This window comes from Dasypus novemcinctus, chromosome 3 (genome assembly GCF_030445035.2).
Source record: "Dasypus novemcinctus isolate mDasNov1 chromosome 3, mDasNov1.1.hap2, whole genome shotgun sequence".
Classification (NCBI taxonomy): Eukaryota; Metazoa; Chordata; class Mammalia; order Cingulata; family Dasypodidae; genus Dasypus; species Dasypus novemcinctus.
The window spans coordinates 103,607,468-103,631,027 of record NC_080675.1 but is presented as its reverse complement, the minus strand read 5'-3'; the positions used below and the strand labels follow the sequence as shown (position 1 = coordinate 103,631,027).

Genomic DNA, 23,560 nt, shown 5'->3' with positions numbered 1-23,560 from the left:
AAAATTAAAATTTTAAAGCCCTCTTTTCCCTTCACTATCTAACATCATGTCAAGGTGCTTGGAATTTTGCTATTAGGATAATATCTTCTATACAATCATATATATGATATCACATATATATATATATATATATATACACGCTCTCATATATATGTATATACACACACACAATATTATATCTCTGAAAAGAAAGATAAGATATGGTAACATTGCTTGCCTCTGGAAAAGAGGGCTCAGAAGACTGGACATGAGTGGGAAGGAGACCTGTTTCTACCACATACTTTTTTAGCACATTGAATGTTTTTATCATATGCATGTATTTTTGAACAAGAAAAAGAAGCCTCTATTTTTAAAAGTTGATATTTATTAACAGGAGATGGAGCGAATAAATTATAGTACAGTGGGATAATGTGTAGCCATTAAAATGAAAAATGGTAGCTCTTGATGTAGACACAAAAATGCTTCCATGCTGTATTATTAAGCAAAAAACGAAGTACGGAGCGTGTACATAAAAATGCATCCATTTTTTAATTTAATAATTGTATTTAAATGTTTGTTATATGCCTAGGGGAAAAACTGCCAAAATATATACTCAATTCTTAACATTGATTACCTCTTCAGGGTGAAATTAGAGGAGGCTTTTGTTTTCTAAGTTATGCATTTTCACTTTGCTTGAACTTTACAAGGAGCATATTATTTTATAATCTGAAAAAATAATTCAAAAAATGCTAATAAATTGCAAATAGTCCAAGAGGAAAGAGAAAGGGAGAGGGACAATGTTGGGAGGGGCAATATCTTCCACACCTGGGGAAAATTTCAGACCCCACCCCATACCTTTGATGAAAACGAGGTATATACCTGGAGTTGGGACACTGGGACAGGGAGAACTGGTGTAGTATAGGCTTAATTTATAACAGAGTCTCAATATTGTTTCATCATTGAAACAAGTTTACTATAGAGTAGACAAAACTTGTCTTTTGCTCAGTGCATAACAGTCTAGGTTATTTATACCAGGAGTGTAAAAAACCAGGTTTTTGCCCTTGAGGTCATTGCAATCTAAAGTAACTTAACAGCATCTGCTCTCTCCTCTTTTCTGCTGCCCAACAACCCCAGTTCCTTTTTTTCCCCCTTTCCTTTGCCCTCTTTATCTTCCCAGCCCTTCTTTTAAAAAATCTCCTATTGGAAGCACAAGAGGGCAGCAACCACACATAAAAGAAGGGTGTTGAGAAATTGCTAACCATAATGCTCAAAGGGGTGATAAAATTGTCCTTACAACCTTAGAAGTGTTATCATCTTGCTCTGAAAATGCTTGGGCCATGATTAATAATCCGCTATAAATGGTAAGCAATGGATGGAAAGAAATTCATGGTGGTAAATGAAGCTATTATTGTTTTTCCCTCTCTTCCAGCTACTGGCCGGGAAGAGGTAAGAGAGAAAAGAAAACAGCCTTGTACCTAAGACTTAATCCTAACGTAAATTGTTGCACCAGAATGGAAGGAGAATCTTACTACAATATAACCAAAGTCAACGATACCCCAGTAAATCACCAGTCTTTGGAACACCATGGACTGTGGGAAGTAATCACCATAGCATCCGTGACAGCTGTGGTAAGCCTGATTACCATTGTGGGTAATGTCTTGGTCATGATCTCCTTCAAAGTCAACAGTCAGCTAAAGACAGTTAACAACTATTACCTGCTCAGCTTAGCCTGTGCAGACCTCATCATTGGGATCTTCTCCATGAACCTGTACACAACCTACATTCTCATGGGACGCTGGGCTCTGGGGAGTCTGGCTTGTGACCTATGGCTTGCACTGGACTACGTGGCCAGCAATGCTTCTGTTATGAACCTTCTGGTGATCAGTTTTGACCGTTACTTTTCCATCACAAGACCCCTGACATATCGAGCCAAACGTACTCCAAAGAGGGCTGGCATCATGATTGGCTTGGCCTGGCTGATCTCCTTCATCCTCTGGGCTCCTGCAATCCTCTGCTGGCAATATTTGGTTGGAGAGCGGACAGTGCCCCCAGATGAGTGCCAGATCCAGTTCCTCTCTGAGCCCACCATCACATTTGGCACTGCCATTGCTGCCTTCTACATTCCGGTTTCTGTTATGACTATCCTCTACTGCAGAATCTACCGGGAAACAGAAAAGCGAACCAAGGACCTGGCTGACCTCCAGGGCTCTGACTCTGTGGCAGAAGCTGAAAAGAGAAAACCAGCTCACCAGGCTCTGCTCAGGTCCTGCTTTAGCTGCCCTCAGCCCACTCTGGCCCAGAGGGAAAGGAACCAGGCCTCCTGGTCATCCTCCCGCAGGAGCACCTCCACCACCGGGAAGCCATCCAAACCCACTGACCCAAGCACCGACTGGGCCAAAGCTGAGCAGCTCACTACCTGCAGCAGCTACCCTTCCTCAGAGGATGAGGACAAGTCCAACACTAACCCTGTCTTCCAAGTGGTCTATAAGAGTCAAATGAAGGAAAGCCCAAAGGAAGAATTCAGTGATGATCAAACCAAGGAAACGTTTGTGAAAGCACAAACTGAAGAAAATGACTGTGACACCAAAAAATACTTCCTGTCTCCAGCTGCTGCTCATAGACCCAAGAGTCAGAAATGTGTGGCCTATAAGTTCAGATTGGTGGTAAAAGCTGATGGAACCCAGGACACCAACAATGGTTGTCACAAGGTGAAAATCATGCCCTGTTCCTTCCCAGTGCCCAAGGACCCTTCAACAAAAGGTCTTGATCTCACCTTCAGCCATCAAATGACCAAACGAAAGAGAATGGTTCTTGTCAAAGAGAGGAAAGCAGCCCAGACCTTGAGTGCCATTCTTCTGGCTTTCATCATCACATGGACCCCTTATAATATCATGGTCCTGGTTTCCACCTTCTGTGAAAAGTGTGTCCCAGTCACCCTGTGGCACTTGGGCTACTGGCTGTGCTATGTCAACAGCACTATCAACCCTATCTGCTATGCTCTCTGCAACAGAACCTTCAGGAAGACTTTTAAGATGCTGCTTCTCTGCAGATGGAAAAGGAAAAAAGTGGAAGAAAAGTTGTACTGGCAGGGCAATAGCAAGCTACCATGAAAAATTAACTCCCCTCAAAAGAGTGGCTGCAGTCAACTTCCTCTGAGGATGAGTGAGCTCATTCTGGCTTGTTTATTTTCAAAAAGACGTCTCTCATTCTGTGTTCCTGAGGACTTTGCAAAGACTTGAGTTCTGTTGCCAGAAAAGTAGGAGCTGTAGCATTTGCTGCCATATGGAATGATTCCTGTTTATGACCAAGGTCACCGATGCCAATGCAGTTTGCTATTGAAGTAAGAAGACATACCCATGATTCTTCATGAGAAGAGGCCTTCTAGGTCACAATGAATAATGACTTAGGGAATCTTGTTCTAACCATCTGTGGGGAAGAGCAGGAACCAGGTGGAAGCCTTCCCTTGTGGAAACATGTCACAGGGTTTGTGCAATATGTATGTGTCTCTGAAATCAACTCATACCAGTGAGAATGAGAAGAATATAAGTCAGTGTCACCTGTTAGGAGAATGATATTCAACTGGCTTCTAAGACTATATTTTTTCATCAACTCATCAGTGTTTATTAAGCAGCTAATGTGTGGTCTGTACTGTAGTATGTTTTTGTGTTCCTACCTCTGAGTGAAAGTCTTGTTCTTGCCTTTCACAACCAGTGCCAATTCCTAGGACCTGCAACTCTATGCTGAACCCCAAGGAACCACCCTTCCTCTCAGAATCCTGGGACTGGAAGGACACTGAAACCTGATCTTACCCCGCCCTTTAGAGGGGCCTCTTTTCTGCTAGTAAAACTGATCAAGTCTGCTCAGTCATTTATTTTAGTTTTTACCACCAGTATCTTTATCATTTTGTCTAAACAAATATAGCTTATTATATCTTAAGCCCATTTGAACCCATTTCTTCATGTTCTGTTCACTAGGTAAAGATTCCTCTAGGCTATTCTCTTAAACAATTTTCAGAGTTCTTATTTTCTAATTTCTTCACAGGGCAAGCCTAAGACAAACTATGGAAAACAAAATGTGGTTCCATTGCATACTTTTGAACTTCTTCTAGGGCCCTTTTACAGGGCTTTCACTCACCCAGGTCCCTAATTCACACCCAGGTATAAGCAAGTTACTGTACTGCCTCAAACCAGAAGTAATATTTAGGCAGGGTGAGGACTGAGGGGGAAAGAGTCTTTCATTTTTTAAATAGATTCAACTTTTAAGTAAGGGCCCAGAACTGACTTACTTATTCCTCTTCAAATTCTCAAAGATGAAAGCCCACAAAAGTACAGTTGAGGGTCCGGTAAGCTGACTGCAATCATTAAAAATGAAAGATTCATCTTTAAAATCAAAGTGTAGATCATAGTAACACATAAAAATAAAAGCTCTCAACATGCATTAGAATACCAAAATTATTTTTAAAAAATAAAATTCAATTGAAAATTCTGCATATAAACAGAGTGGTTCTAAAGTGTTTCATTGATAATTCTGAAAATAAACCAACATGCAAGAAATAAAAAATATAAACTAGTGCATACAGTTAATAAAGATTTTTAAAAAGCAATATTGTAGTTTATAATCAGGATTTTAATGCTGAAGCCCTCCGGTCAAACGTAAGTTCATTATTTGACCTGATTATGTCCTCGGCTGTGTTTAAAAATCTGCAGATATGGGGAAGTGGATGTGGCTCAACAGATAGAGCTTCCACCTACCATATGGGAGGTCCAGGGTTTGATACCTAGGTCCTCCTGGTAAGCTGGCCCACTCAGAGTGCTGCCACACACAAGGAGTGCGGCCCCACGCAGGCGTGCCCCTGTGCAAGGAGTGCAGCCCACCCAGGAATGGTGCCACCCACATGGAGCAGCAAGACGACGCAAAAAAAAGAGACACAGATTCCAGGAGCTGCCTTATTAGAATATAAGTAGACACAGAAGAACGCACAGCAAATGGACAGAGAGAGGAGACAATGGGGGGAGGAGCCAGGGGGGAAGAGAAAGAAAGAAAGAAATCTTTAAAAGCACACACACACACAAAGACATGTCCTTTTAAAAAAAAATCTGCAGATTTCATTTTACTTAACTCAGGCCAGTTCTTACTCAGCATCATTTGCTAAGCGTAAAAATGTCTAGTTTAGTTGCCTAGTTATAAGGTACGAACCTCAGTACAAAAGAGGTACAACCCACCACTGAAGAGCATAATCAGCTCCTTACATGAAATCCCAAGGAGGCTTCCAGGCAGTAAAAACCCATGCATGAAAAAGCTGGTCATCCCAGGCTTCTCCTCCAACCCTGTAGGGACTTGACATTGCAATTAAACATCTTAGAAGCAATGCAGCTGCTGAGGCCTCTGTGAAGGGCAAGTTGATGCTAGCCAAGTAGAGAATATTAATTAATTGGCTCAGTTCTCCAGAACAGAGACTCCCAGACCTATCAACAGGGTGTGACTCCATGAGCAAACCTGCTCCACCAGATCCAGAAAAACAGCTGCTTCTTTTGTAGGTAAAGACTGATTCTTGTCAAAAACAAGATCCCTCTGTGAGAATATCACTTGAAGCCCATTTGGGGCATTCATTGCTCACAGTAGAGAAGAGAACAAGCTAATTTGAACAAAAGAACCCAGAATCCCAGGGTTACTGAGAACACATTTGCACACTCCACAATCACCTAGGATTTAGCCCTTTTTGTTCATTGTTTTATGAAATTGCAAGGCCTATGCCTTCTTTATTATTGGCACTGGGAGACAGCACTGTTTTCACACTCCCTAGGACCTTTGACATAGATGAAACAAATTTCCCAGAATACTATGGAAACTAGATTTCTCTTGAATAGGATCTCTAGTGGGGTCCTCAGAATGAGCAGACCCAATTGTAAACTATAGGGATGTGGTCAGTGGGTGGGTGGGGCACAGGCTGACTACAGATCTTAGACCTAGCTCTCAAGCTCTACGGTAAACCATGTACAGCATTGACTTGTTGCCTATTGGATATTGTAATGTTGTTAATATTGTGGTTTGTTTCTCCTTGGCTGTGCATTTGATGGCTGGTTGAGGAATCTTTGTTTTCCTTACAATTTTTGGTTAAACAAAGCATTTTGCCAATATTCTTGGCCTCTGTTTTGCTCCTATGGTGAATGGCCTCTGAGGGCCATGCTGATGTTTGCCTTTGTGTAATTGTGAAATCTGTCCCTAAACCTATGGACTGAAATATCCACTTGACAGATCTTGAAGTCTACTGTAAATACTGGGATACAGTAAGGACGTGGGGACTGTGGGGACTGCGCTTTCCTGTATTGTACGAACATTGCTCTGGATATTAAAGAAATTAAACCACACGGTAATCCAAAGCCAAGTGTTTAAAAAAGAAAATGGTCCCAGGTTACCGTGACAAATCTGTCTCTATTAGGGTTCCTACACACATTCTCTTAGCATGGGCTTTTAAGAAGGGAGGGGTTGGTACACAATGGGGATACATGTTCCCCTTGCAAACTTTTGTGATTTCTCCCTTTATGATGACATGATTTATGTGGCTGAAATTCTTCTTTTCCTTACTAAGATAAGGAAAGAGGAGCAGACCTCAAACCACAGCCGCTTTGAGGGCAAGGACTCTGACAAAACAGAATGGACGCATTTCCTCTTCAGTTGCTCAAAGAGCTGGTGCCCCTTGTAAATGGTACTATCTGCCACCCCCACACCATTTAACCAGTCAAGTTTAGGGTCATGTAAACTCTTACCTTGCCCAATAAGAACACCAGATTGAGAATGGGAGGAGAAAGGGAAATGTGTTGTATGTGTTTTTTTAAGTGTCATAGAAAAAGCCAGAAGCAAACTTGGAGAAAATAAATAAATTTTTTTAAAAACCTCATTTTTCTTTCGAAATAAACTTTACAGAAAAGTTTCAAGTATAGTACAAAGAACTCTATCCTTCACCCAGTTTCCCCTTTTTGCCACATTTTCTCTCCCTTCCAACTCCTCTCTCTCTCTCTCATACACATGCTTTTTTCTCACCCTTTTGAGAGTAAGTTGCAGACATCATGCCCCTATCTTTAAATACCTCTACATATTTCCTAAGAACACATCACCACAATACGAATATAAAAACCCAGAAATTTAACATGGCTACAGTATTATTTTGTAATCTACAGTCTATATTCAAATTTTACCAAGAGCCCAAATAATGTCCATTATTGGAATTTTTTTTTCAGTTCAGGATCTACTTCAGGATCACATATTGCATTTAGTTGCCGTGTCTTTTCAGGCTCCTTTAATCTGGACGAGAGACTTAGCTTTTCTCTGTCTTTCATGATGTTGCCATTTTTTATGAGTACTTACAGTAGTCATTTTTTAGAATTTCTCTCAATTTAAGGTTACCTGATGTTTCCTCATTAGATTCAGTTTAATTTTTTGGTTATTTGTTTCATTTTTGGCTGGTACCCTCAGAGTTTAAATCTCAGAATAGGACAAAGTAAAGAACTTAAGGGCCACTTATTATCTATTAACTAGGATGAATAGACAATTAATTTGATCCTGACCAATTCTTTTTTAATTATTATTATTAACAACTTTATTTCAAATTCACAAAAATAAAACAGAAAAAGGCAGTTCAACAATTTATGAAAGTATTACACCTAAAACGTTCTTTTTCAGGCACTTTTATCTAATTCCAACTGCTAATTCAGTAGTGTCTCTAGTATTCAGAAAGATACACAGATGAACACAGATTAAATGACATAATTAAGGTCTCCTTATTACTGAAAAAAAATGAAGAGGAAAAATGCTTAATTGTATTCATAGCTCACAAAACCAAACCCCATATTCTTTTTTCCCTTCAGAACGAATATAATACCAACTTTGCTTTTGCTACAAAACATTACAATGTTGTTGTTAACTATAGTCCATAAATTACAATAGTAATATTGTTCCCATGCATCACCACATTCTTAACACCCGCTAGTAGAACATTCCTGTATTTATATTATTAACCGCAATCCTCATATATTTCCAAAAACATTGTTATACATTCCCAGTATTATCTTTCAGCTGTCCTTCAACAAACATTAATCTTCCCAGATTTCAGAAACCGTCTCAGTTCAACAGTATTTGTTACATTCAGTATAATGTGTTACCATTAAGCCCAACCATTACCACATATTTACATTTGACATTATTAAACATTCTATATACATCCATTATCTTCTCCCCCCTTCTCATCCCACATTCCTTCTCCACCAACCTACACTTCACAGTCCAACTCCATAAAGCTACTCATTGTATTTAGCTCATATCATGAGACCATGTACTATTCATTTTTTTTTTTTAAAGACTTATTGCGCACCCCACTCCAGTTGTCTGCTCTCTGTGTCCATTCGCTGTGTGTTCTTCTGTGACCACTTCTATCCTTATCAGTGGCACCGGGAATCTGTGTTTCCTTTTGTTGCATCATCTTATTGTGTCAGCTATCTGTGTGTGCGGCGCCATTCTTGGGTGCTGGGCGGCTCTTTCTTTCGCGCTGGGTGGCTCTCCTTACGGGGTGCACTCCTTGCACGTGGGGCTCCCCTACATGGGGGACACCCCTGCATGGCATGGCACTCCTTGCGCGCATCAGTACTGCACATGAGCCAGCTCCACACGGGTCAAGGAAGCCCGGGGATTGAACCATGGACCTCCCATGTGGTAGGCGGATGTCCTATCCATTGGGCCAAGTCCTCTTCCCTATTCATTCTTTTTGTCCGACTTATTTCACTCAACCTGATATCCTCAAGTTCCCTTCATGTTGTCATGTGCTTCCCCAACTGATTTCTTCTTACAGCTGAATAATATTGTATTGTATGAATATACCACATCTTGTTTATCCATTCATTGGTTGATGGACACTTAGATTGTTTCCATCTTTTAGCAATTGTGAATAATGTCACTGTGAACATTGGTGTGCAAATATCAGTTTGCATTCTTGCTTTCAGTTCTTCTGGATATATTTCTAGTCGTAGGATTGCTGGATCATATGGCAGTTCTGCATTTAGTTTCCTGAGGAACCACCAGATCATCTTCCACAGAGGTGGCACCATTTTACACTTCCACCAACAGTGAAGAAGTGTTCCTATTTCTCCATATCTTCTCCAGCACTTGAAGTTTTCTGCTCTTTTAATAATGTCCTTTTATTACTGGTCATTCTATGTGGTTTGAGATGACATCTCATTGTAGTTTTGGTCTACATTTCCCTAATAGCTAGTGATGTTGAACAACTTTTCATGTGTGTCTTGGCCATTCGTGTTTCTACTTCAGAAAATTGTCTGTTCAATTCTTTTGCCCATTTTTAAAATAGGATTGCTTGTCATTTTATCTTCAAGTTGTGTGATCTCTTTAGATAACATGGACATCAATCCCTTATGAGATATGTGGTTTCTGAAGATTGTTTCCCATTGAGTAGTCTGGCTTTTTACTTTCTTGGCAAAATCTTTTAAGAACAAAAGTATTTACTTTTAAGGGCAAGTCCCATTTATCTATTTTTTTCTTTTGTTGCTTGTGCTTTGAGTGTAAGGCTCAAGAAACCACCACCAACAATAAGATCTTGAAGATGTTTCCCTACATTTTCTTCTAAGAGTTTCCTGGTTCTAGTTTTTGTATTTAGGTCTTTGATCCATTTTCAATTAATTTTTGTATAACATGTAAGATAAGGGTTCTCTTTCTTTTAGATATGGATATCCAGTTTTCCCAACACCATTTGTTGAATAAGTTATTCTAATCCAGGTGAGTGAGTTTGACCACCTTGTCAAAAATCACTTGACCATAGATGTGAGGGTCTATTTCCAAACTCTTGATTTGCTTCCATTAGTATGAAACTGTCTATCTTTATGCAAGTAACATGCTATTTTACCAATATAGCTAGATAATATGCTTTAATGTCTGGAGTGAGTGTCCTCCAACTTTGTTCTTCTTTTTAAAGATATTTTTGGCTATTGGAGGGCTCTTACCCTTCCAGATAAATTTAATAATCAGCTTTTCCAATTCTACAAAGAAGAATGTTGGAATTTTTATTGAGATTGTTTTAAATCTGTAGATTAGTTTGAGTAGAATTGACATCTTAATGGCATTTAGTCTTCCAGACCATGAACATGGAATATCCTTCCATTTATTTATATCATCATTCATTTCTTTTAGCAACATTTTATAGTTTTCTGAATATTGGTCCTTTATGTCCTTGGTTAAATTTATTCCTAAATATTTTATTCTTTTAGTCACTATTGTAAATGGATTTTTTTTAAACTTTCTCCTCAAATTGCTCATTAGTAGTATATAGAAACACTATTGATTTTTGAGTATTAATCTTGTATCCTGGCACTTTGCTGAAATCATCTATAAATTCTAATAATTTTATCATGGATTTTTGGGGATTTTCTAAGAACAGTATTACATCATAATGAAAGCTGCTTTATTTCTCCCTTTCCTACTTGGTACATTTTATTTCTTTTCCTTGCCTAATTGCTGTAGCTAGAATTTCTAGCACAATATTGAGTAACAAGGTGAGGAGAGTGGACATCCTTGTCTTGTTCCTGATCTCAGTGGGAAAATTTTCACCATTAAGTACAATATTAGCTGTGGGTTTTCGCATATGCACTTTACAATATTGAGAAAGTTTTCTTCTATTCCTATCTTATGGGGTGTTTTTATCAAGAAAGCACGTTGTATTTTATCAAATGCTTTTTCTGCATCAACTGAAATGATTATGTGATTTTTCTTGTATAATTTATTAATGTGGTATATTACACTGACTGATTTTCTTGTTGAACCACCCTTGCATACCTAATATAAAGCCTACTTGATTGTGATGTAGAATTTTTTATGTGTTTTTGGATTCAGTTAGCAAGTATTTTGTTGAGGATTTTTGTATCCATATGTATTTTTAAAATTGGTCTGTGGTTTCCTTGTTTTAAAAAAAAAATCTTTATTTGGCTTTAGTATTATAGGGTGATGATACCTTCATAGAATGTGTTTGGTAGTGTTCCTTCCTGTTCAATTTTTTGGAAGAATTTGAACAAGATTGGTATTAGATCTTTAAATGATCATAGAATTCACCTGTGAAGCCCTCTGGTCCTGGACTTTTCATTCTGGGGAGGTTTTTGATGACCATTTCAATTTCTTTACTTGTAATTGGTTTGGTGAGATAGTCTATTTCTTCTAGGATCAGTGTGGTTTCTTCATGTGTTTCCAGAAATTTGTCCATTTCATCAATGTTGTCTAGTTTTTTTGGCATACATCTGTTCCCCTCTTGGTTGGCTACAGTGAGCCAGGTGTTTTACCCCAGCTTAATATCTTGGGGTGGGGGAGGAGAGCCCTTCCCAGCTGCCATGGGAGTTTGGTAACTCACATTTGTTGTTTGGGTTTCTTCATCTTTCTGTCCCTCACTCTCTTGGAAGTTGTGTAGCACTGTCCTGGTCTGTTGACCCCCAGAGCAGGTCCTTTGGACAGCTTTTGGCTCTTTCTCCATTGTTTTTGTGAGATTACTCAGCTCCGCCTGTTAGTCATCACCATCTTCCCCAAATCTTCTTTCTTTTTTAATATAAGCATTGAGGGCTATAAATTTCCCTCTCCGCACTGACTTTCTATATTTCATAAGTTTTGGTATGTTGTGTTCTTATTTCTGTTTGTCTTGAGGCATTTACTGATTTATCTTGTAATTCTTTAACCCACTGATTATTTAAGAGTATATTGTTTAATCTCCATACATTTGTGAATTTTCCCTTTTTCTACTTATTATTAATTTCCAACTTAATTCCATTATGATCAGAGAAAGTGTTTTATATAATTTCAATGTTTAAAAAATTTTTGAGGTCTGATTTATGTCCCAACTTATGATCTATCCTGGAGAAAGATCCATGAACACTTGAGAAGAATGTATATCTGTTGTTTTGGGGTGTAATGTTCTATAAATATCTTAGATCTAGTTCATTCATTATATTATTCAAGTTCTCGGTTTTCTTATTTATCTTCTGTCCAGATATGTCTAATATTGAGAGTGATGTGTTGAAGTCTCCAACTATTATTTTTAGACATTTATTTCTCCCTTCAGTTTTGCCAGTATGTGTCTCATGTATTGTTGAGCACCTATGTTAGGTGCATAAATATTTATTATTGTTATTTCTTCTTGGGAATTTGTCCCTTTAATTAATATATAGTAACCTACTTCATGTCTTATAAAAAATTTGCATTTAAAATCTATTTTATCTGATATTAGTATCTCTACATCTGCTCTTTTTTGGTTGCTATTAGTGTGAAATATCTTTTTCCAACCTTTCACTTTCAGCCTGATTGTGTCCTTGTGTCTAAGGTGAGTCTCTTGTAAACAACAAATAGAGGGCTCATGTTTATTACCCAATCTACCAGTCCATGTCTTTCAATTGAGGAGTTCAATCCATTAACATTTAGTGTTACTACTATAAGGTATTACTTCGTCTTTGGCTTTCCATTGTCATATCTTACTGTTGTCTTAAACCTTTCAATTTCTCTTACTTACATTCTTCATGTCTACACTTTTCTCTAGGTCTCTCTCCCTTGTCTTCCTATTAGGCTGTAACACACCCTTTAGTATCTCTTGTAGATTCAGTCTCTTGGCAACATACTCTCAGTTTTTGCTTTTCTGTGAAGACTATAAATCACCTTCTAAAGAATCGTTGGCTGGCAGTTTTTCTCTTTCATTATCTTAAATACATTATATCATTGTTTTCTTGCCCCATGATTTCTGACGAGAAGTTCGTTGCCACTTAATCTTATTGAGGTTCCCTTGTATGATGCTTTGTTTTTCTCTTACTGCTTTCAGAATCCTCTCTTTACCTCTGATATTTGTCATTGTGAATAGTAGGTGTCTCTGAGTAGGTCTATTCTGATTTATTTTGTTTGGGGTGTTTTGTCCTTCCTGGATATTATATATTTATGTCTTTCACAAGAGTTGGAAAATTCTCAGTGTTTCCTCAAATATTCTTTCTACCCCCTTTCCATTCTCTTCTCCTTCTGGGACACATATAATGTGTATGTTTGTGCATTTCATGTTGTCATTTAGTCCCCTTAGGCCCTGTTCAATTTTTTGCATTCTTTTCTTTCTCTTCTCCTATCTTTTCAATTTCAAATGTCCTGTCGTTGAATTGACTTATTCATTCTTGTAACATTTTAAATCTGCTGTTATAAGTATTTTTTATTTCTTCTATTTTGTCTTTCATTCCAGTAAGTTCTTACTTTTTTTTTTACAGCTTTCAATTTGTTCTTTATGCTCACACAGTGTATCTTAAAATCCTTTATCTCTTTAGTCACACTTTCCTTCATCTCCTTTAATTAATTAAGGAGGTTTGTTCAAGCATTATTTATTAGTTGTCTAAAATCCTGAGTCTCATCTAGAGTCTTGACTTGTTCCTTTGACCTGGCCATATCTTGCTGTTTCTTAATATGGGTTGTTATTTTTTGTTGATACCTAGGTACCTGCTTATATATGATTTTGCTCTGTTGATCAGTTTCTCTAACCTAGTGGTTTTATTTCACAGCCCTTCTTTGATTTTTAGTTTTATTTTTTTCTAGAACATTAATAGTACCCTGTTTAAGTAGTCCAAACAGTGGCAGGGAGATGCTGATGGGGCCTGACCAGGTCTACCATGCCTGGGAAAGAACAGTAGAAACCAGTCTGTCTTCCATCATTTTCCTGGTTGCCCAGCAAATGACACTCCTCAGCTAACCCTCCCACAGAGATAAATCCTTCAATTTCCATTACCTCTTCTGAGCTAGCAAATTATGGTAGTTACGTTTGCCAAAGGGAAACCACACGCAGCACTCCCCCACCTCCTCCCTCTTCCCAGGGAGGAATCTGTCCTTTCTCCTCTCCATTGGCCACTCAGCCACAGGTTTTACTGAGGCTGTTTGCTTAGGGGTGGGGTATGGGTGGCATTCCCAGGAGCAGGGGTAACAACTCACAGTTTTCCTTTTGGCCTCTGGTCTCTGAGTCCCGAGTCCCTCGTGGATGGTGCATATGGCACTTTCCCAGCCTGCAGAGGGGCGCCTTTGGGCTACTTCTATGCCTTCTCCCCTATTTTGCAAGAGAGCTGCACTCTGCCTGAGCTACTCCAGTGGCATCTTGGATCAGTCTCCCCTGACCATTTTCTTAAAAGAGTTAATTAAAGTGTTTGGGTTTTTATCGCCACAGAAAATAGGCACTATTCAAACAATCCTTATTTCATTTTTACTCACAATTATTTCATTTTTGAATACTTGTCACTAAAGCCATCTTTTCCAAATGCCTCAGACCTTTACATCTTTCTCTTTCACCATCTTTTTTAGATCCAAGAACTACCATTCAGGAACCTGATTACCCTTTTCTTTGGTTACTCATTTGTTTAGTTGAAGGCGCTCCTCCACCCCACTGCTCCCTACCCTGGGCCTCTTTTTTCCAGATACGTTCCCCTGCATTTTGGCATAGGAGGGAAACTAGCACTGAAGCCTGAACTACAAAATGTATATACAATTGAAAAGGAAGAGTTCAGGGAGAGTGACAAAATCAATGTGGATTGCATCCAATATTCAGTTAGAACAGGGGTTCTTAACAAGGGGTCTATGCACTTGAATCAAAATTCAAATACTTTATTCTTGTGGGGACGTGTTGGTGTGGGTGTGATATATTTATTAAATAATACGCAGTATAGTATGGACTTAGTAAGGGGTCCATGGTTTTCACCTGACTAGCAAAGGGGTCTGTGGAACAAAAAAAGTTAAGAATCCCTGAGTTAGAAGCTTTCAAAGACACCTTGCATCTTGGTTCCCAGATCACTGGGTTCCATGACTGATAATATGTCTTTCATAAATAAGTCTTGTCCTGTCAGGAAAAACCCTAACCTTCCTAATTCCATAATCCAACTCCTTCTCAAGAATAAAAGACAGGTAGAAATGCAGAAGCCAGAGGAAAACTTAAAAAATAAATACATGCAATCACACATATTTATATACATATAACGTGAAGCCCTGTGTCCAGAAAAGGGCCTCATATTCAAGATAAGAGCAGCCAGTTCAGAGTGGGAGCACTGAGAGACTATCAGGAGCTAGGGGCCTGCTGAGAGGCTTTGAAAAGCAGGAACCTCCTTTCCAGCGTCCCACCATCTCCAAGTTTCTCTTGGGCCATGTCATTTAAAGATTTGAGGATGGGCCAACAGTAGGTAAGGAGCAAGGCAGGAGCAAAGGAAAGGCTAACTTTTTCCCAATTAACATATTATCTCAAAGTTCCTGAGGCTCTGAGACGTCTATGAAAGATCCTAAGCTTTTGGCAATGATTTTTATATACCACAGTTTCTTCAGAGACCTATTATCAGTAATAAGTCACAGCCTTGTGCAGGTCTCCATAAGAAGTGCACCTGACTTTACTAAATAAGAGTCCTTCCAGAGTTGTATTAAGTACCCTATGCCTCATATGCCTGTCTGTGTTCTACTCATTTTCTCAAGTCTCCTGAAACTCCACACCTAGGACTTTCCCTTAGGATTTGTCCTGAGTGAGGCAAGGTGTGTCCTCTGAAAAATAAGGCAAACTCAGACCTGCAACATGTCCAGGCAGCCTCTGTCACCTCTCCAGGTACTCTCCCCTCTTTTGAAAGTGTTCCATCTATGCCATTTCTTTCTTTCATTTCTTTTCCTTTTTATAGGAGGTACCAGGGATTAAAACCAGGACCTCACATATGGGAAGCAGGTGCTCAACCACTTGGCACTACTTCAGTTCCCCATGTCATTTCTTTTATTTCCTTCAAGAACCAACCTTCCTCCCACTTCAGCCCAGTCAGGGAAGCTCCTCATTCTTATCCCCCTTATACTCAGACTCAGGTTAGTTAATTCCTATATTATCTTTCAATCTTATCTCATAGGCCACTTTCTCAGGGAAGTAGTCCTAAATTTGCCCTCTCACCTCCCTCCCAGGTTTCTCTGTTAGGAGACTTTCATAGCACCTTGGACTTCTCCTTGGTAGCACTTATCAAAGGTTTTCTTACATGTAGGTAGTTATGTGTTTGATTGATCAACGTGTGTATCTTCCATTAAACGCTAAGCTCTGAAGATAGAGTTCATGTCTATTTTGTTCATCGTTGTATCCCCTCACCTAATAGCACATACATAATATAGGTGCTTCTCAATGTGTTCTTCACTAAATGAGTAGGTGCTGCCCTGAGAGAGGGAATGGTTACAAGTCAAGTGTCCTCGGTTTTGTGGGATTTTTTTCTCCCACTGTGACCTATAAGAAGTATAAGCTTAATTCACCATGGGTCTCTGATATCTCTATCCAGGACTAGTAATTTAGAGTTGGGATCCTGACCATACATCATGAAGCAATCTGCATGTGGCAATCACCCGAGAACTGATTTTAGAGCAGAGACCTAAGATTCACCCTATCCCTTTTAAAGTCAGGACTGTTATATTACTAATGCCTTGCTGTCCAAGGAGTTTGTCCAGAGGGGGAAGCCAGAGAAATAAACAGTTAATTTGATAAAATGAAATGCAATAGTGGAGTAAACACAGGCATGAAGGAGGACAACGAGAAAACTCTTAACCAAGATTTGAGGGTATATGAAAGATTTCTATAGAAAGTGATTTCTAAGCTAAGTCCTGGAGATGTAAGAAGTAAACTAAGGCAAGAGATGGGGTAGAGTGGAAAGTTGAGAGAAAGAAATATTCAGAAAGGCCTAGAGCTGAGAGAGCACGTAGAACTCTGAGTGGGGAACTCCAGTAACTCAAGATGTATGTGGGAAAGAGGTGGCTGGAAGTGAGTCTGGAGGGTCTGTTGTCTGGGGTCAAAGATATTTACCTTAAAGTTCATGGAGAGTCAAAAAATGGTTTTAATAGAAGAGTAATCCCACCAGATATGATGTGCCTTTTAGGGAAATCTTTAGGATTACTCACATTACATACACAGTGTCTATGAATGCTTAGTTTTTTAGTGTTTGTGAGGGAAACAGTTAGCAAGGTTTGCTCTAGGTTAAGATTGTTCACCAGCTGGTGAGCTTGGGAATTTTTTAACCTCTTATATCTGCAATTGAAAAGTAAGGATTTTAATAATTCCAAACATTTATTTAACACATATATACTGAGCAACATATACATGTATTATCTCATTTAATCTTTTTTAAAAAAATATTTATTTCTCTCCCCTTCCCCCCCACCCTGTTGTCTTTTCTCTGTGTCTATTTGCTGCGTCTTCTTCTTTGTCTGCTTCTGTTGTTGTCAGTGGCACAGGAATCTGTGTTTCTTTTTGTTGCATCATCTTGTTGTGTCAGCTCTCCATGTGTGCAGCACCATTCTTGGGCAGGCTGCACTTTCTTTCACGCTGGGTGGCTCTCCTTACGGGGCACACTCCTTGCACGTGGAGCTCCCTATTCGGGGGACACCCCTGGGTGGCAGGGCACTCCTTGAGCGCATCAGCGCTGCGCATGGGCCAGCTCCACACGGGTCAAGGAGGCCCGGGGTTTGAACCACGGACCTCCCGTGTGGTAGACGGATGCATTAACCACTGGGCCAAGTCCGCCACCTCATTAAATCTTTATACTAACCCTATGAGGTAAATAGTTGCCCCATTTTACAGATGAAAATTTTGATTCATTTTATACAAGATGAAACTGAGGTTTAGAGAGATTAAGTAACTTTTCCAACACACAAGTAAGCCCATGCAGTCAATTGAACCAAGGCAATCTGACTTCTGAGCCACAATTCTGAACTATTGTAGCTAACGTACAAAGCAACTCCTTACATGGCAGGTCTAAGGAAAACTGAGCTATTCTATGTAAAGTTCTTAGCATGGAACCTGGAACCTGAAAACTCAATAAGGGTTAGCTACTGCTAGCAATATTATTTTTATCACCCCTCCATCAGATTAGAGGGAAGCTTGGGCTGTGGATGAAAAGATGGTAGGAAGACTTCAGTTCCATATTCCTGAATATTAATGCCGCCTCTGAAATGAACTGTCCTTTTCTATGGCTATGGCCAGAAGCCTTGTAAGAGACTTTCTGCCTTCCCTGGGGAAGCCAGGCCAAGGGACATTTCTAAAAGAGAATTGTGAGGTTGGAGTTATATGTAAATGCTGATCTCTACCCCAGGTATGTGTGTTTACCCAAATCTATCTCACCTAGTCACTCCTGACAGAAATGGAGGTAATAGGGCCACTACTGAATTGACTGAGTAACAAGGAGGAAGTTTCAGCAGGTTGGAGATCATTTTGGTCACTTCTGGAGAAGCATATAAGTAAGGACACTTGGATGAAAAGGAAAACCTACTGGAGCCAGCTTAAATAAAACATGTATACTTTATAAACATAATACAATGTCCCGTGAAACCCAAGGGTAGGAATGCAGCCATCTCAGAAAAGACCTGAACAAAGGAACAATCCTCAAATCTCTTTCCTCTCTCATTTCAGCTCTTCTTTATGCATTTGCCTTATTCGATTTTCTCTCTGGAAGTCTGTTTTCTCCTTTTTCGTAGTCCACATGATAGACTATATAGACATCAACATCTTTCAAGTTTACATTTTGCAATGTACTCCTCCATTTCCTAATTTTAATTCCAAATTCACAAGGAACAGCCTGTTGTATAACCTGGGTTAGATGTCTACACTTCTGGGATGATCAGCTGTGGCAACAGGGGCAGGGTGACATACCACAAATATGACTTCTGGGAAAACACACCTTTGCATTGCACCTACACCTAGGAGAGGACTAGTCACAAGGGAAGAGCTTGGGTGACAATTCAACAGATACACATTCAAGGAAGGATCCATCATCCTCAGAGTTTAGATCATCTCCCCTCCAGAGTCCAGTTTCAATGATAAACGTCATTTTTCTCTTCCATAAAGGATATATCCTACCATCTCTTATATTCTGGGAATAAAAATAATTGATATTTTGGGGGTGGCAGGAAATTTGAGGTCCATATAAAAGCCATCCCAAGATCTCCAAGAAAAGTAAATCTCATAGTCACCTTCCATTTCACAATCTTTCTACTATGCCAAGAAATTCCTCTTCACAACAAACCTTAATTTCTTCTGCTGCAATTTAAGTCCATTTTCTCTTCCTTAGACTTCATGGAGCAGGTGTATGTTGATCAAAATTTGCTCTATAGGGATTATCAAGCATTTGAAAAATTCCTTTAGCCTTCTCTTTACCAAACTGTAAAAATCTTAAGACTCTTTAGTTCTTCCTCCTAAGTTAGATCTAATTAAAGTTCTATAGTTATGAGTCATATAGAATCATTTCTTAGAGAACATGAATAATAAAAACTGTCAGATTTTCTCCAGACCTTCCAGTCAGTAAAGATGATAAGGGGTTAGGGTAGAGGTGGTGGTGAAGGCACTTAAGAGGTTTTCACAAAATCCAACTGCAAAATGAGTAGCTGAACCTGCTCAGAACTGGAAGGTTATCAGGCAGTTACTTCTTCATTCTCTGGAGTCAATATGCTCTCTGTTCTGGACAATCTGCTGTACTTTTCTCACTGGCCAGATTCATTAGATTTGTATTTATTGAGACCTGCCTTGTGACCAAACATGTGTTCTATCCAGAAAAAGATCCATGAGCACTTGAGAAGAGTGTATAACTCCTGAAATTGGATGCAATGTTCTTCTGTATATGTCTGTTAGGTTTAGCTCACTTATCATATTGTTCAGGTTCTCTGTTTCCCTGTTGATCTCGTATGTAGTTGTTCTATCTAATAATGTGAGTGGTATATTGAAGTCTCCAACTATTATTGTAGAGATGTCTATTTCTCCCTTCAGTTTTGCCAGAGTTTGCCTCGTGTATTTTGGGGCACCCTGGTAAGGTGCATAGATATTTATGACTATTGTATCTTCCAGGTGGATTGTCCCTTTTATTAATGTATAATGGCCAACTGGATCTTTTATAACATTTTTGCATTTAAAGTCTGTTTGGTCTGATAGTATAGCTACTACTGCTCTTTTTTGGTTACTATTTGCATGGAGTATCTTTTTTCAACCTTTCATTTTCAACTAGTTTGTATCCCTGGATCTAAGGTAAGTCTAATGTGGGCAGCACTTGGATGGCTCATATTTTCTTTCTCCATTCTGTCAAACTGCATCTTTAGATTTGGGAGTTTAATCTATTCACATTTAATATTATTGTAAATGCATTATTTTCTTTCACAATTTTATTCTTTTGGTTTTCATATGCCATATCTTATTTTTGTCTGTCTTTTTACTCTTTCAGTTATCCTTTCCGCTACTCTTTCTTCTATATTTTCCTCTATTTCTCTTCTCCTGTCTTTTTCTTTCAGCCTCTAAGGCTTCCTTTAATACATCCTGTAAAGGTGGATGCTTTTTTACAAACTCTCTTGGTTTCTATTTGTTTCTATTTGTTTTTCAAAGATTTATTTTTTATTTATTTCTCTCCCTTTCCTGCGCCCTCCCCCCCTCCCCCCAGTTGTCTGCTCTCTGTGTCCATTTGCTGTGTGTTTTTCTGTGACTGCTTCTATCCTTATCAGCGGCACCGGGAATCTGTGTTTCTTTTTGTTGCGTCATCTTGTTGGGTCAGCTCTCCGTGTGTGCGGCGCCATTTCTGGGCAGGCTGCACTTTCTTTTGCACTGGGCGGCTCTCCTTACGGGATGCACTCCTTACACGTGGGGCCCCTTATGTGGGGGACACCCCTGCGTGGCACAGCACTCCTTGCACACATCAGCACTGTGCATGAGCCAGCTCCACACAGGTCAAGGAGGCCCGGGGTTTGAACCGCGGACCTCCCATGTAGTAGACGGACGCCCTAACCACTGGGCCAAGTCCGCTTCCCTGTTTGTGAATATTTTAAACTCACCTTTATATTTAAAGGACAATTTTGCTGGGTAAAGAATTCTCGGCTGGCAGTTTTTCTCTTTCGGTATCCTGATTGTATCATACCACTGTCTTCTCACCGCCATGGTTTCTGATGAGAAATATGCACTAAGTCTTACTGGTCATCCCTACAGACAAAGGAAACCCACAAATCCACTTTCCCAGCAAAGGGGTGAAAGAAGAACACAGCCTAAGGCTAACTCACCTTTTGACCCAAAAATTTGGTCTTCTGTGGAGGCCGATGCAGCCATGCCATTGTTTGCCTTGGGAGCCAGCTGGGACTTAAGAGATTCAGGACTAGAGAAATCTGACCCTCTCAATCTCCTTCTCTACTAACTGGGACTGATTCTTGAGGATGCAGAAGGGGAGGGGAATTATTTCCTACCCGGGATGGTAGTGGACTGCCAGTGAAGGACAGAGAACTGTCTGAGAAAGTTTGAATTACAACACTCTTAGTCTCCCAGCCAGAAACCTCTGTCACATTGATCCAGTCCATGTTGCAGCAAACACATGCCAAACAGGCATTGAACAGAGTTGGCTGCCAAAGAATGCCATCTGCTGGCAGACCAAGGAAGTGCACATAAGGAAATTAAAGTAAATAAGTTAAGAAAGGCTTTGTCCAGTCTTTATAGCCTCCCTCTCCAAGGCCTTAGGAAGTAGGTCTGCAACCCATTACTGGGTTTTCAGCAACCAACTGGGACAATCCTTAAGATAAGGGTGAATCAAGATTCAAAGAACAGCAGTAACACACGCTACCCACCTCTAAATCCCTATGAAAGAGAAATTCAGCATCTGAGTACATGCACCATCCTAATCAGATGCATTGACATCAGCAAAAAATTATGATCCATACTAAGAAAATGGAAGACATGGCCCAAGAAAAGGATTATGTCAAAGTCCCAGATGAGACACAGGATTTGAGACAACTAATTAATGAGACTCATACAAATTTCCAAAACCAAATTAATGAGTTGAAAGACAATATGGCTAAAGAGAAAAAGGACGTCATGAAGACACTGAGAGGGAAGTGGACTTGGCCCAGTGGATAGAGCGCCGTCTACCACATGGGAGGTCCGCGGTTCAAACCCCGGGCCTCCTTGACCCGTGTGGAGCTGGCTCATGTGCAGTGCTGATGTGCACAAGGAGTGCCATGCCACGCAGGGGTGTCCCCCACATAGCGGGGCCCCACGTGCAAGGAGTCCACCCCGTAAGGAGAGCCACCCAGCGCAAAAGAAAGTGCAGCCTGCCCAGGAATGGCGCCGCACACACGGAGAGCTGACACAACAAGATGACGCAATGAAAAGAAACACAGATTCCCTTACCGCTGACAACAACAGAAGCATTCAAAAGAACACACAGCAAATAGACACAGAGAACAGACAACTGGGGCGGGGGAAGGGAAGGAAATAAAGTTTTTAAAAAATCTTTAAAAAACAAAAAGACACTGGGAGAGCACAAAGAAAAATCTGAAAAGTAACAAAGCTCATGGAAATGAAAGACACAATTGGTGAGATGAAAAACATGTAAGAGTGAAGAGGACTTGGCCCAATGGATAGGGCATCCACCAATCACATGGGAGGTCTGCGGTTCAAATCCCGGGCCTCCTTGACCCGTGTGGAGCTGGCTCATGTGCAGTGCTGATGCACGCAAGGAGTGCTGTGCCACGCAGGGGTGTCTCCCGTGTGGAGGATCCCCACGCACAAGGAGTGCACCCCGTAAGGAGAGCTACCCAGCGCGAAAGAAAGTGCAGCCTGCCCAGGAATGGTGCTGCACACACAGAGAGCTGACACAACAAGATTACGCAACAAAAAGAAACACAGATTCCCGGTGCTGCTGCTAAGGATAGAAGCAGTCACAGAAGAACACACAGCGAATGGACACAGAGAGCAGACAACTGGGGGGAGGGGGAGGGAAGAGAAATAAATAAATCTTTTAAAAACACACAGAAGAGGGAAGCAGATGTGGCTCAAGCAATTGGGTTCCCATCTACCATATAAGACCATATAAGAGGTTCAGAGTTTGATGCCCAGGGCCTCCTGGTGAAGGCAAGCTGGCCCACGTGGCAAGCTGGCCCATGCAGAGTGCTGGGCTTCATGAAGTGCTGGCCTGCGCAGAGTACTGCCCCATGCAGGAGTGCTGGCCCACATGGGGAGTTGGTGCAGCAAGATGATGCAACAAAACAGAGGAGAGATAATAAGAGACACAGCAGACCAGGGAGCTGAGGTGATGCAAGAGAATGATCACCTCTCTCCCACTCTTGAAGGTCCCAGGATCAGATCCCAGAGCAGCCTAGTGAGAATACAAGCAGACACAGAACACATAGCAAAGGGACACGGGGAGCAGACATTGGGGGGGAGGGAAAAATAAATAAATCTTTTAAAAAGTACATACAAATTAGAGGCCTACAACAGCAGACTCAAAATAAGAGAAGAAAGAATAAATGATACTGAGGACAGAATGGCTGAAATTGAAGAAAGAAGTGTGGAAAAACTTGAGCAGGGGCTCAGGGAATTTGACAACATGAAACACAACAACATATTTGTCATGGGAGTTCCAGAAAGAAAAGAGAAGGGAAAGGGGACAGAAAGAGTGTTTGAGGAAATAATAGCTGAAAATTTCCCAACTCTCACAGAAAAAATGAAATTACATGTCCAAAAAGCACAGCATAGCCCAGTCAGAATAATACTCCAAGACACAAACTACTCAGAATGTCAAAT

At 40.2% G+C, this 23,560-nt stretch overlaps 1 protein-coding gene across 2 annotated transcripts in view; it reads left to right on the top strand.

Moving 5' to 3' along the window:
- CHRM5 (cholinergic receptor muscarinic 5) overlaps positions 1 to 6,347 on the top strand; it is a 111,371-nt gene extending 105,024 nt beyond the window's left edge. For both annotated transcript variants that reach the window (XM_058293857.1, XM_058293856.1), the window contains one exon: positions 1,409 to 6,347. In XM_058293857.1, the coding sequence (XP_058149840.1) occupies positions 1,491 to 3,089 (1,599 nt within the window). In that variant the 5' untranslated portion in view covers positions 1,409 to 1,490 and the 3' untranslated portion in view covers positions 3,090 to 6,347. The remainder of the gene's footprint in view (positions 1 to 1,408) is intronic.
- Positions 6,348 to 23,560: the final 17,213 nt, after the last annotated feature.